At 49.1% G+C, this 14,394-nt stretch overlaps 1 protein-coding gene across 2 annotated transcripts in view; it reads right to left on the bottom strand.

Moving 5' to 3' along the window:
* NPLOC4 (NPL4 homolog, ubiquitin recognition factor) overlaps positions 1-14,394 on the bottom strand; it is a 38,588-nt gene that overhangs the window by 19,821 nt on the left and 4,373 nt on the right. For both annotated transcript variants that reach the window (XM_025216907.1, XM_006034801.3), the window contains exons 2-9: positions 12,926-13,006; positions 10,423-10,535; positions 8,960-9,139; positions 6,577-6,625; positions 5,605-5,699; positions 4,396-4,519; positions 3,560-3,739; positions 374-460 (exon numbers count right to left, since the gene is read on the bottom strand). In XM_025216907.1, coding sequence (XP_025072692.1) covers positions 374-460; positions 3,560-3,739; positions 4,396-4,519; positions 5,605-5,699; positions 6,577-6,625; positions 8,960-9,129 — 705 coding nt within the window. In that variant the 5' untranslated portion in view covers positions 9,130-9,139; positions 10,423-10,535; positions 12,926-13,006. The remainder of the gene's footprint in view (positions 1-373; positions 461-3,559; positions 3,740-4,395; positions 4,520-5,604; positions 5,700-6,576; positions 6,626-8,959; positions 9,140-10,422; positions 10,536-12,925; positions 13,007-14,394) is intronic.

The raw sequence follows: 14,394 nt of genomic DNA on the forward strand, positions 1-14,394 counted from the left end.
CAACTCCACCCACAGCTGTGTTAAATTAGCACTTCCCACAGAGGTGCTACCAGAGAGTGCTCACTGGAGGGAAGAGAAATGAAGAGCTGTGCTCCTGCTCCTCTAAATCCTTTGATGTTAAGACAGAGGGATATTGGCTTATATGGAGCAGCCCTGCTGTCCTGCTCAGTACTTGCACTGAGGGAAATGGTTTCATCTTTCTCTAACACTTAAAAACATAAAAGCTCCTGGCACCCGAGAGGAGGTTTCAGAACGCATCCCGTCTTAATTCAACCCCAGGAAGCTGAAGAGAATTGATGCCAGATGAGCCTCCCGTGACTGCTGCAGAGAACCCTGGATCTGAAATCCACGCTCTCCGACAGCACTTGGCTACCTTTCTCAGGCCGAGTTTTGCGGCAATCTCGTCCACCACCTCTGCTTTGGGATCTTCTAGGATCTCCAGGCTGTTCTGTGTGCCGATCTGCAAGGGAAGAGGAGGCAATTAAGGACCCGCCCCGAATTCAGAGATAACAAGTACTGTTCTTATGGGTTTAGCCCTTTCAGGGAGATGCTCTTGTGGCAAAAGACAAGGGACCGGGAAAGAGAGTTTCCGGGCTCTGTTTCCTGCTCCAGGTCTGGAAAGTCATCTGAATCAAACGAGTGCAAACCTAGTGCCAAAGGTGGAAGTATCCATCCCAAGGAATTACTTAGGCTAAATTGGCAAAGCACAATGGGACTCGTGAATGAAAGGCTTTATCAATGCCTGCATAAAAATCGAGCCTTTGGCCGTCTCTAAGCCCCTGGAGAAAGGAAAACATTATATAATCTTTCCCAAGTCCCAGTCACCCTGCCAGCTTTAGGTTCTGGCTGTGTCAGTTTGAACGCAAGAGCGGTGCTCAGGGAGGAACTCCGTGACTCCAAGAGCACCCGCCCAGGTCTCCACTCCAGCTCTGGAAAACACAGCTCAGCCATCTGGGCGTGATTTAGGAGCCAGCAGTTGGGGCTTTGGGGTTTCTCTGCCAAACACTACAGTGGAGCTTTCTCTCCATGGGATAATGGCGACTTCCTAGCAAAACCCTGATGTAGAGGAAGAGCAACTGGGAGCACATTCATTTCCAAACCCGCATATCCCAGCAACACACACGGGCTGAAGCGTGACACCGGGGCAAGATGATGTGATGCATTGTGCTGGCATTGCCCAGAACTGGCAGAGACATTACAGGCAAGGCTGGTCACAGGAGTGTGCAGCAGACACTTAAAGATCCTGTGATACCTTCCACACTCATCCCGAGAAAGTTTGTATGTCACTCCAAGGTCAGGAGTAACAGCACTCATGCTCCATCCTTCTCCACACACACAGGTACATCTAGTTCCCTACCGCCCACCACACAGGGGCTAAGCACACTGACATTCCTAATAGCTCCAAAGCAAGGAATCACTCAGGCTGAAAACCTGTCCTTGTCCCTAGGGCTTGGCAGGGTTTCTATGCCATCGATTGCACACTGCAGCTGACAAAGGTGCCAAACTCCACTCCACTCCCTTGCCTTCTGCAGGCTTCATAGATGCTTATGCCTGGTGCGAAGGCAGCTTGCGGTTTAGCAATTACATGAGAGCTGCTGCTTCCCGTGCTCCTCCTGATGTGCTTTATGGCGCTTACCTCGCTTCCAATCCAGCTTTGTGTTCCTGTATCTTTACTAGCAAGTAACATGGTACGGGACATGTACAGCACGGCCTCCAAACAGCTGTCTGCCGCAACACCCAAGCACTGCCAAGGTGACCTTGCACCTGAGTTTCAAACAGACCAAACATCTGGCAGCCCAGTTCCATTCTGGATGAACGCGAGTCTGGATACTCTAACAAGCCCAACTCTGGCACTTTCTGATGCCCCTGCATCTTCTTCCTGCTGCTCTACTCTCTCTCTGCGGCTCAAGACTCCTTGGTTGTATCATTCAACTTCCAATTCCAGGCTCCAGAGGATCTGACCCATCTAAAGTTACATAAGAGACTGAACAATCGGGAAATGCTGGTCGTAAAAGAGAAGGCAGGCCCTGCGCAGACACGGCCAGAGGGCTCCCGGCGCAGTGACCAGCGCCATCTAGTGATTTTCACCCATGACAGCTCTTAACTGCATTTTCATATCCTCTCGGCACTTCTGGTTCTACAAACAGAAACCCAAATGCCAGAGCAGAGACAGAGCAGAAACTGAGAGACAAGCTAGTAAAGGGAATCAGTCTGAAAAGAAGCACAATGACCAGCTCACCAAGAGGCATCCCAAACCCTGAAGGGAAGGCCGCTGAAACAGCTGGTTACATTCTCAGATGCAATGAAAATGCTGATTTTTTCTCTAAAATACAAGGTACCCAAAACGTGTCGAGTTTCAAGCATTCTGCCATAGACATAGCTCTCTTTCCTGGGCAGCATCAGTGGATAAACTGAATATGAGCCAAGAGTGTGCCCTTGTTGCAAAGAAAGCTAATGGCATCCTGGGCTGTGTCAGTAGAAGTGTTGCCAGCAGGTCAAGGGAAGTGATTTTTCCCCTCTGTTCAGCGCTGGGGAGGCCGCATCGGTAGTCCTGTGTCCAGTTTTGGGCCCCCCACCACAGAAAGGATGGGGGCAAATTGGAGAGGGTCCAACAGAAGGCAACAAAAATGGTTTGGGGACTGGGGGACATGACTTACAAGGAAAGACAGAGGGAACTGGGCTTGTTTAGTCTACAGAAGAGAAGACTGAAGGGGGATTTAATAAGCAGCTTTCACCTCCCTGCAGGGGGGTTGCAAAGAGGCTGGAGCTGGACTGTTCTCAGCGGTGACAGATGACAGGACAAGGAGCAATGGGCTCACATTGCAGCAAGGGAAGATATTAGGAAGAATTTTCTCACAAGGAGGGTAGTAAAACACTGGCACTGGTTACTCAGAAAGGTTGTGAAGCCTCCATCCTTGAAGGCTTTGAAGACTCGACTAGACAAAGCCTTCGCTGGGATGATGGAGTTGGGGCTGGTCCTGCTTGGAGCAGAGGGTCGGACTAGATGTGACCTCCTGAGCTCCCTTCCAGCCCTCATGGTCCATGATTCTGCTTGTGCAGACAGTGCCAAGACACTTTTCATACAACACTGTTACATGGTTTTGCTAAACTTAAGAGCAGCAAATGTCTCCAAAAGCAGGCTTTAAGATTTGCCAAAGCAAAAGCACTCCTTAGCAAAGCCTTTGAAATCCAGCAATTCAGAAACCCCAAAGTGAAAGCCATTGGTATGAGCCTGCTTTTGCTTTCAGGTTAAAGGTCTCAGCAAAGAGAAGATCCGAGTTGTCTGGTTTGTTCAGTGGCGACAGTTTGAGTCAACAAGTTGTTGCCTAGGAAAGTCTGTACCTCTTTGAACCAGTTAGGCTCTAAGGTGGCAGCCCGCCTTGCCTTCTGCCTGACTTCAGACTAACATGGCTAACCACCGCTCCCCTCATCACAATGCGATTTTAAGGTGGCAGGCTCTTTAGGATCTCCCGTCAGAAATGGGATTGTGGAAGTGGGCTCTGCACTTCCCGTGCTCAGGGAACAGACGTGTGACAATCTCACCCCGACTGATTTTTACCTGTGGAGGTTCATAGATGGCAGCAACCTCAGCCCGGATGCCCAGAGGGATGTCCTTGTGCTCTGTGTACCGCCCATACAAATACCCCAGATGCTGGTTCCCTGTCTTCCTCCAGAAGTCTAGGAAGCGGTCAGCAATCGTGTGGTTCTCGAACATGATGTTGTCGACATGCCTGTATTTCTGTAGCGAGAACGCGAGTCCCTCAGGCCAACTCCAGACTTCTTCCAACCCAACTGTGTGCCGCCCGCCCCACCCCCCGCTGCAAAGTCCCCTGGTCCACCTTGGCTGTAATCCACCAGTGAAGGGGAAGGTTAGAGAGGCTGCTAATGCCAAGGAAGGAAGGCAGAGCTAGCTGGATTGTTGCCTCCTTCTTGAGATTGCCCTGATCCTTTCTGCTCGCTCCAAGGGGCAGGTCCAGAACACCTCTTCCCACCCCCCGAGGCAGCAGACTAAGGACAAAACACTCAGGGGGCTCAGATCCCAAATCACTGGACAACGGATCTGACGCTCCTCTGTGACTATGACAGACTGTGGGAAGGCAGTGGGTTACACTGAGAGAGTATAAGTGGTTTGGGGCTGCACATGGAGAAAAGCCAAGATTCACCCTCCTAGCATGTGGGAATCCTGCTGTCCTCTGCCCGAAGAGGAAATGGCTGAGTCAGGCACACTTCAGAGCCCCTCTGCTGTAGCTAGAGATCAGCACAGTCACTGCCTCTGCACAGGCTCTGTGCTGCAACAGCTGCTCTCTGCAAAGCTCCTCCTCTCCCAGAAGTGTGGCAGGTGAATAATGCCTTGGCTGTCTGAAAGGACAAGGGGTCCCCAGCAATGGGTCTCACCTGTCTGTTGAGAGTGATTGCGCTTGGCTGACACTTGGTGCAAATGCCTTCTGGCCAGGGCGGATGCCCTTCACACCCAGACTTAATCTTGCAGCTGATGTTTTCCAATGCAACAAACTTCCCTCTGAAGAAGAAAGGTGGCTTTAGCTAGCATACTGCCTGCCTCCGCCTCCTCCATAACCTAGCCAGCAAAGCCCCTTGTGTTCAATGGGCTTCCCAAGCTTCGCTTCTCCAGAAAACACCCCACCAGGCATGACGTGCCTGGGATCCCCGTGTACAGCCCACAGGAGTTCTAGTACTGGAAGCCAGAAGCCCTGACCCTTGCCAGCCTAACGACTGGACAGCTCTTAGTAGCCATGGCTCTTGCCAAAGCAGGTAGGAATCCTTTAGACCCAGCTGGAACAGCTTATGTGCCATATAGAGAGGAACATGTCCTACAGCATGGACAAAGCGCGAGCTTTCTTTGTGTGCCCACAGAGCTCCATGAAGGGTGCTGCCCTCCTTGAATGAAAGCATGTCCATTTGGAGTCTTATCTCCCCAGGACAGCATGCAGGGGGAGGAGGAACCACACGCTTCAGTTCTTTGCCTGTCCTAATTCTGGCGAGTTTTCCACCCCAAGCTTTGGGGATGGGGACATGCAATCCTTCACGGGCAGCAGGGGCAGTATGCCCCTCACTCTGAAATTAGCACCTGGTGCCTACTGCCCGGGTGAGGGAGAGACGCACACATATCAGGGCGGGCATTTCCCCACTCTGGTACTTACCCTGGCCCCTTTCTCCAGTGTACTGGAGTGTTTCTATTGATCCATTTAGGCTCAGAACCCCTCAGGGCGGGAGGGAAAATGCCACTTTGCAGACCACAGACACAGAGAGACTAAGGGGTCTGGGTGAGGTCACACAGGAGCTGGTGTCGGAGGAAGAGGTGGCCCTAATGAGATCTTAATCTCTGCTCTTCTATCAATCCGAAAATCAACATAAACAGCAATGGATTGTGGCTAAAGCATCCCAGACCCAGCCCTGGTCTCAGCCCACTCCTCCCTTCAGCTTGAGGCCCAAATTCCTGGCTCATTGATCACATCAGGCTTTCACTTCATTCCACGTGACCTTCTTTTCAACGTTGGCAACACTGCTTGCAAGCACCTACCCTGCTGCAGATGGAAGCGACCCTCAATTCTACGATTCATTGCCCATAAAAGCTGTGAATCTTACTTGTCTGCTCCGCCGGTCAGCTTCCTGATGTAGGCATGGAATGACATGTGCTTCACAGGAGGTTCCAGGTGGTTTAAATAATCCTCATCAAAAGGCTGCCAAAAACACCACACAAAGGAAAGCCAGGTCAGACACCTGTCTGAAAACACACTGATCATCCAGCAAATGGATGTTCTAGATTCAGTTCTTCCAGCTCCCAATGTGGAACCAATCAAGACATCCAAGCTCTTTTTTTGCCCCCACCCATGGCAGCCTATCACTGTGTCAGGAACAGCAGGGCTTTACAACAGCAAGTTTTATTATTGCTTCAAATTTGTTCAAAATGCACTTTCTTCTCCACAAATCAGCAGCCTTGTGCCTTTGAGGCAAGCGGGTTTTGTTTTTAATATAATGACAAATAAGACCAGCTGATCCAACAAAGTCAAAGGACTCTGAGGCTATTTGAGAGAAAGAGACCACAGCGATTTGTGGAGGCTTCTGCGGGGCGGAGAGGACTGTTGTTATACACTGTAAAGCCAACAGATCAGAGTAGCAGTAGGCGTTATTATGGCTGGTTGTACTCTAAACAGGGTGCGGTGGACTTTGTGGAGAAATGCTGAGATCCGGGGGAGGGAAGCGATGGCAAGGAGAGGCAGAAATATCTAGAGGAAAATTGAGAGGGAAGGGGGAAAAAAAAGTCTTGCACTAAATAGCCTGAGCTTCTGAAAGCACTTTCTGTGAAACACATTAACACAGAAAAACAGATGCCTCCAGCATCATAAATCCAAGGCCAGCGCTATGGCCAAAGGGCTGGTTCTTCAACTAGGACTTGTATGGCCAGGAGGCTGCAGGTAAAATGCATCAGGGTTCTGCCTCCTTGAACCGCTATTATCATGCAGAGGGAGGTGTAAAAAGAGGTTTTTAAGCAGGAAAAGCAAGTTGAGTCAGAATCCCTCCTCCCTGCTGTTTTCCACAGTGATCTCAAATCCTTACCTCGAGTGGTACGCAATGCACGCATTTACCCAAGGGGCCATGTCGACATCTGTGGGAAGAGAAGCAAAATTAGCACCAGCCATGTTTCCAAATGGAAAAGCTATTCATGGCCAGCTTTTACAGCCTCCTTCAGCGGAGGGATTTGGAAGAGCTATCTAAGTCCTAAGCCACAAACAATTCCTACTCCATTACTGAATGCTATACTGGGGGTCATCGAATAATCCTCTCACACGCTGAAAGCGAGATCTTGCATTTAACCCGCGTCTGAAGTCAAGATCAAACATTTCTTAATCTATCTGCTCCACTGGCAGGCAGCTCTGCTAAGCAGTCACACACACCAGTTTCAAATTAGAACTTCTAATTTTTCACAACTTGGATTTGGCTCCGGGCTCGAGCACACACAATCCTTTATGGCAGAGGGGAGGGGTCGTTTAAAAAACAAAACCCCACACACATGCTTTTTTTTTTTTTTTTTTTTTTTTAAATCAGCTGCTCGTGGAGGGTCGAGGAACACAGAGAGAAACCTGCTTATCTGACTGGCAAAGTCTTGTTGGACTGAAGACAAAACAAAAAGGGGGAAAAGTCCCCTTTCGAGGTGACCTTCTAAAAGAAAGAGGAGCGGTACAACAGCAATAAGAACAACTGGGCAGTGCTGGATATTCAGAGAAAGTCTCTGCAGATGAATGCAGTTACTGGCTCTCACAAGGAAGATATGGATGGGAGCCAGTTGCAGCGCTGCTTTTAACAAGGCATTGTGGCAGATAATGTACATAAAAGGCCGCTAATGCACTCAGCAGAATGCCAGCAGCCCATCACGCTTGGATTGATAGGCAGCCACAAATATGGGCAAAATCCTAAGCAGGAGCTTTTTCTCACAACTACCTAGAGTTAGCACTGCCTCCTCACTAAGAACAATACCTTTGTTTGTTCTTCAGGAAATGTGTGGTCAAGCTAAAGATGCTGCTTTACCGGAGAGAGTTTTGCCTTTGTTGTGTCAATAATGACCTGACATTTCCCTCATTTATCGCTGCTCGGGAAGCTTAGGGAGCATTCTCCATTCAAAAGCTAAGCCTTTCCCATCTCCCTTTCGGCTGTGGCACTAGAGATAAAGCCCACAGAGACAAGAGGACAGGGCAAGGCTTCCACCTTTAAAAAATTCCCTATCTGGCTTTGGCTTTTGCTCAACATCTTTGTGAAGCGACTTCTCTTGCGGGGATGGAGCTGTGAGGCTGAGGGCAGGCGTTGAAGTCACAGCTGCATGTACTTTCTCCAGCAAGTAATGCATGACAGGAGTAGCCACTGAGACCTAAGACTTCTTGTTCATTTGGCTTTAATTAGCACCTATTTCAATGCAATATTTATTACTCCTACAGGAATAGAACAGCTCAGCAAGCACCCCTCCCAGCAAAGGCTCTCAGGGAAAGCCACACCTCACAAACTAAGCAAGTAGCTTCCCTTTATAGAAGGGGAAACTGAGGCCCAAGACAATAGAGAGCCAGAAGTGAGCTAGGTATAGATCCTACTAGCCACTAGAGAGCATTTCCTCTGCCCCCTGGGCTTCTTACTGCCTGCTGGGCCTGGAGCTCACACGTCACATGTTTGCTCTCTGACCCCTTAGGATACTATGTCAAGGAACTACTGTGGAGAGACAGTCAGAGCACTGTCTGTGGGGGACCCCAGAAGCGCTGGTAAGGTTTAAGTTAATATCTCTAATGGAGGGCAGAGCTTTAGGATGTGAAGTGAGGAGCTTCAATTGCTCGTGGAAGGCCCAAGGACAGCCCTCACTGACAAAGCCTTTTCCCCCAGTGCCCTTCCCGTGGTATGCAACCCTCGCCTGTCACCCTGAGATGGGAACAACAGGCGCAGCATGGAGCTACAGGTTGAGACCATGTGGAAATCGTCGCTAGGGCAGAATGCAGCCCCCTCCTTTGTAAGCACTAGGCTGCCACAGGCAGCAGTCTATGCTGTGCATCAGTTGCTAATGGGTCTCTAAAGGGAATATTTGACATACCCCCTCACCTACAAAGCCCTAAGTGCTTTGGGAGCATGTGGTCACAGGTACGGGCAAAGCGGAAAGCAGGGACATGCCTGAAGCCATCTTGATTTAGAGCAGGGGGGGATGTTAGCAGGTCCTCCTTGGCAAAAGGCCTTTCAGGTTTGGAAACAGTTTTGTCCTTTGGTTTGCCAGGGCCAGAGTTAAATCAACCGGGACCCAGGCAGGGACCGCACGTGCATATAGAGGGGCAGGGTGCTGGCTCAGAAGGCAGTTTGCTTATCAGGTTTGCTGGCTATGTTTTGCACTGCATACTTATTTTCACACAGTGCGAAGCACCAGGCACAAGGCTGACCTTGGAAACCAGTTAGAAAGTCCAACGGTACTTACAGCTGCTGGTCCCGATTCCTATAAATCTTCCCATCCTGCTTGATCAGGTACTGGTCGATCTCATCTTCCACCACTTGAGGAGCACCCGTGGGGCGCAACCCTTGGGAGATAGAGATGTCCATGTTCTCTGAGGAAGAGCCGGCAGGACTCGAGGGGTAGAGGAACAACATATCGCCATGTCTAGATGTGGGAGGGAAAAAGCGACACAAAAGCACTGGTTTGGGATGTGCCCCATCTCCTGCACAGACAGTTTGAGCAGCAAATAAAATGCATTACTTGCCTAGCTCCCTGATACTGTTCTGCCTACATTCACATGTACTTTGTACAGATGCCTGGGCACCAACACTCAAAGCCTGGAAGAGGTTGTGATCAAAAGGCGGGGTACAACTGAATCTGGATTGCTCATGTCTGGGCCATTCACAGCAGGCTGCTGAGTGATGGATGAGCTGCTCAGCACTTTGCTGTGGCTTTTATTTCGAAGGGTGGCCCCTTGCAGCTGATTGGAAAAGAGGCACAAAGCCACAGCAAACAGCTGGCAGTGATCTGATGCAGCTGTCTCTGAAGTACCTGGGATAGACAGACCCACAGCAAGTCCTTTGGGTTGTGGTACTTCACCCCGAGACGAATTCAGGTCCTGCTTTGGTCTGAGCCAAATTAAAGAAAAAAAACTAATGACTCCTCTCCAAAACCATGGTCCTGGCTAGCTAGTTACTTCTGCTGTGCTGTTCACTAAGAAACAGCAGTGCTTACAATCTCACATGCTGGTGCTGTACGGCATCTCTTAACATTAGCGAAAATAAAAAGGCACCTCTGAGTAGAACACAACCCCCCCAAAAAACAAGGGGAGAGAAACAACAGGTTCAGCACACAGCTAATAAGGAGGCTGCTCGTACTTGCAGTCACAGTTTCCAGAGGTGGGTCTGACAGCAGGGGGACTGTCTCCAGCAAAAGCAGCTCTGGTATTTTTAGCATTTTCCACCTCGCCCTCTCAGACAGCTGTAGAAAGGGCACCCGCAGCCATGTACAAAGTTATGCTTGTGAACCTGTTGCCTATGGTACCTTTTTCCAACATGCCACTCACTAGGCAAGGGTGAGAGAAGCATTCTAGTGATATCTGGCTGCAGGGGACTGGGGCTTTAGCTCATCCTGAATCAGCAAGTTAGTTCAGCATCACTGAAGCAAATAGAGTGTGGGCAGAAAAGAAAATGAGGTCACTCCCTGTTGGCAACATGGGAGCAAAAAAGTCTGTTCTAGTTTAACTACAGCAATGGGCAGCACCATGCACCCTCGGGACCCAGGCTACCGTGGGCTACTTTGATTAGCCCACAATTCTGCAAACACATCCATCTGTCTTGTCAGTGGGCAGGGGCCCGAGAGAGCCAGCTGAATCCTCGCGGGTCCCAGGAACACCCCTCCGCATGTCACTTCCTCCTCATTCCTTGTGATCTCTGGCAAATACTCACTTGATTTTCAGTAGGTTCAGGGACTTGTTTTGTGATGCTGTGATCTCTCCGGTCCGGTTTCTGTTGGTGTATATGGAGAAGCCATTATTCCTGAAGCCAAATTCTTTGGCAACCTAGAAAACAGAGAGAATGAGTGAGTTAGAGCACTCACCTACATGCACCTGTTGGGAAAACATACCCAAGGCCCAGAATAGTTTTACTACAGAAGGCTGGATGAACTCATCCTCCCTTGGCATCCATGAGATGATGAGGCAGCTGAAGAATGCGAGCCACAACCCCAGGGATTCGCAAGGAAGCAGTTACCAAGGGAGGAGCATTGCTCATAAAGAGGATGACCAAAATAAATGAAACATGGGCACATAATACAAGGTCAGGCGTCTGTCCCATGCCGCAGGGGTATATCAGTTGTTACTATTCACTACCTTGAGGTTCTCCAATACTGCTCCACCAAGTCATCCTTCACCCATCTCCAACCCACTTCAACCCTGCTTTGCTGATTCTCTTCCCCTCTGGAGACCCTTGTGCTCAATTTATGCTTGCAATTTATCACCATTTCTGGCTGTGCCTTTTTTCATGGTGGGCCTCATGCTTGCAATAGTCTCTGCCTTCAGTTCACCAGACAATTTTCTTCTCATCCCTTAAATGGCTCAGTTCAAACCTACTTATCTTTTACCCTTACAGTGCTGGCTTCAGGCCAACCTTACACTCATTTGTTTCCGGGGCGGGGATTGTATCTTTTTAAGATCTAGCCGATGTGAAAATTCATTGAGAAATATCTTTGGGTGCTACCCCAGCTCCCAGGAACCCGAGTCATTTGTGTATCCCTCCACTATTTTTATTAACTAATTCTCTCCCTTGTCGTTTTTGTGAAAATACATGCTTAAGACAGCAAGGAAGTGACATAGGTAACCCTGCCAAAGGGACCCGCAGATGAATACAAAGAGCAGACTGCCCTCACGAGGTAAAATGAGATCTAGACAGCTGGAAGGGACTGATCTAATATGCCGCAACACAGCCTTGCTAACGTAGAAACACGGCACTTGAAGATTCCAGGGCATTTCCACATTCCCAGCAGGTGAAGACTAGCACAAAAAGTCATAGGCGATGCACAAACTGAGACTCCTACTTGTTCTCACATGATGAACGTGAAATGCTAGCCAGCTGTATCACACAAGGATCGACAGACACCCAGCATAGAATTAACTCAACATGCTCATGCCATTTCATGATGGAGGTCCCCCCACCAGTCTGCCCCACACCTGGCTCACAAAATTGCTTTACAATCTTTCCTTGACCGTATTCAGCCATGATGTGGCTGAATCAGGGTCATGCAGGAGTTGCATGCCCCTACCCATGTGCTTCTTGAGTGACAAAAGGAAAGAAAAGCAAGACCATGTCAATGGCGTGGAGATTTGGGGAGGGGTTTTTCTTCTAAGCCTGCCCAAGCACAGCAGGGCTTGCTCCTGGTTCTGCTCTGGGCAGGCATGCTGCAGCAATGCTGCTGAGGTTCCCCCAGCATCCAATTACAACCCACAGGCCAGACCTAATGGCCAGAGTGGCACTCAAGCGCACTCAGCACAATGCACCAGGAGCACAAGGCAGCAAAGCTGTGAATGCAAAATGCAAGAATATGGCAACAGTAAAAGACAAATCTTTAGCTGGCTTGAAATTAAGTCAATCCATTTTGCAACTCAATAGCTGGATGAGAGAAAAATCTTACTAAAACACTGTTGTTTAAAGAAAAACCCTGCAATTTCTGAAAGCTGCATCATGCAGAGTAAAAACCTTCCAACGCTGAAGCACTGAAATGCAGACCCACAAAGCCTGGGAGAGCCTTGCCATGTTTGCATCAGAGCAAGCAGAAAACCTTAAGCTAGCAAAACCCTGCATGATACCCCACCCTCTCTCATCCATACAAAAGCAAGTACAGTAGAGGTCTTGGTCTTTGCAGGGGACAACTGCATAAAGCAAATGATGGAGATTCTAGGCCAAGACTGATCCATCATGTTCTCTTCAACAGAAAAGTCCAGCCCATGGTTTTTTAAAACCACGTTGCTCATCCTTACTCAACCTCATTTCCAAGCAATGGAAAATAACTGATTTTTTTTAAGCTCTCATATCTCAAACACCTTTGCAGTCACTTCCTCACCAGAACTTTAGAAACAAAGTTCTCCTCGGGCAGAAACATGACACCTGGGAAGGATCAGACAGAGCACTTGAATTCGTTAACATAAATTAGAGGGGGGGGGTGTCAAACTGGGATTTATAACAGGGGGCTGGTGTCAGTTTCAGTCAGCAGCGAGATTGTTTTACCTGAAGCATGCTGATCCACCCAGCCACCTACCCCAAATACATTATCCATTAGAGAAGGCCTCTGTGAAGAACAAGGTACACCCCAGAAAACACCAAACATCAGGGTCCCAGCCTGATGTCTGAGCTGGGCTATTCTCAGTGGAGAGCAGGGAGTCGCATGGAAGTAACAAAGGGCTGAAAGCCCAGGTACCTTTTTCAGAAATGTGCTGACTGTTTCTCGCTTAGTGGCTGTGATGCGCTTCACTCCTTCTGGCGACTGGACACGGATTATCTGTCGAGAACGAGAAAGGAGAGTCTACAATTACACCATGTAATGCCACTGGCTGCCTTGATTTTGCTTCTAAGCAAAAAGTTCCTAGCTTTTAATGACTTGAAAGGCAGAGCCAGGAGCAGGATGGCCTCTTGGGCGGCCATACCCTTTCTCTCTCATTAAAGTCAGTCTGTAGACGAGATTACAGGATTACAAGAAAGAGTTGATCCACTGTATCTGCAGTGTGCGAAACAAGACTCCCATATTATGTGCTAACTGAATCGCCCTAATTTGTGAGGCTTTTTAAAACCAAGGCTAATAAAAGCTAAGGGGCAGGGAAGATCTCTGAGGAAGCAGCCAAACCGAACTATGAAATGAAACAAAAAATTCAGAGGATGATTCAAGGATGTATTTGGTAGCCGTGTTGGCCTGAGACAAAAAGAAATGCAAAACTCTAGAACTCTTGGTTCAGGGATGACACCTTTTATTAGGCCAACTAAGAAATCGCAAAAAAATATCTTTTTCTGCAAGCTTTCAGGCACACACGCCCTTCCTTAGGTTCAGGGAAAATTCAAGCGGGTAAAAACTCCTTATAGGTAGAAAATAAACTTCAGTTTTGCACAGGCGAAGCTGAAGATGGAAGTTCGTTCCTCTGGGTGCTTTGAATCCTCAAGGATGCTTCAAAGCTTCTAGGAAACAATATATTCAAAGCCCAGTTCTTGTCCTGAGAGACCAGCTTCACTTGGGCACAGGACTAATGGGCACTTTCAACATCACTGCCTTACTGATAGTCGGCGTCTACTGCCAATAAAAAGATCAGGAGAATCAAGTCACTGAGACCTAAGGCATTATGGTCAGACATAAAGCAAAATGCTTAATAGGTTTTCCATGACAAGCCTTTAGCTGAGATGGGAAAGACGAGCAGTGAAGGCAGCTGCCTTAGGGAGGAGAAGCCAAAGGCGATTCTTCCCATAAAGGCAGCCTGGCTGGGGACCCACGGCATATTTGTCGGCATCTCTCTCGCTCCCTGGAAGCGAGAAAGTGGCAAAGGCTCCGACAGCACCTTGGAGGTGCTGCAACCCCAAGCAGCAGGAGCACAAGCAGACAGGAGTCACTCCAGATGTCCAGGGCAGCAGGTGACACAACATGGAGGCTGTCAGGGCATGGATGTGCAAAGCGAGTGAAAGCAGCACACTAGAAACAGGAAGCCTTGGCCTTTCTCTTGGTCCTTCCCTTAGAGCAGATTGCACAATGCAGGTAGGGACCAGCCTCATCAACATCACGTTCAGGTGCAACCCACGGGCTGCAGGGACGACCCCGCCTCGCTCTGATATTTCTAAGCACAGGCAGGCACCAGGCGCACCCCGCGCTCTCAGCGGGGAGAGCCCTGCTCTGCATTTGTAGCTGAG

The sequence above is a fragment of the Alligator sinensis genome, unplaced genomic scaffold (genome assembly GCF_000455745.1).
Source record: "Alligator sinensis unplaced genomic scaffold, ASM45574v1 scaffold1200_1, whole genome shotgun sequence".
Lineage (NCBI taxonomy): Eukaryota > Metazoa > Chordata > Crocodylia > Alligatoridae > Alligator > Alligator sinensis.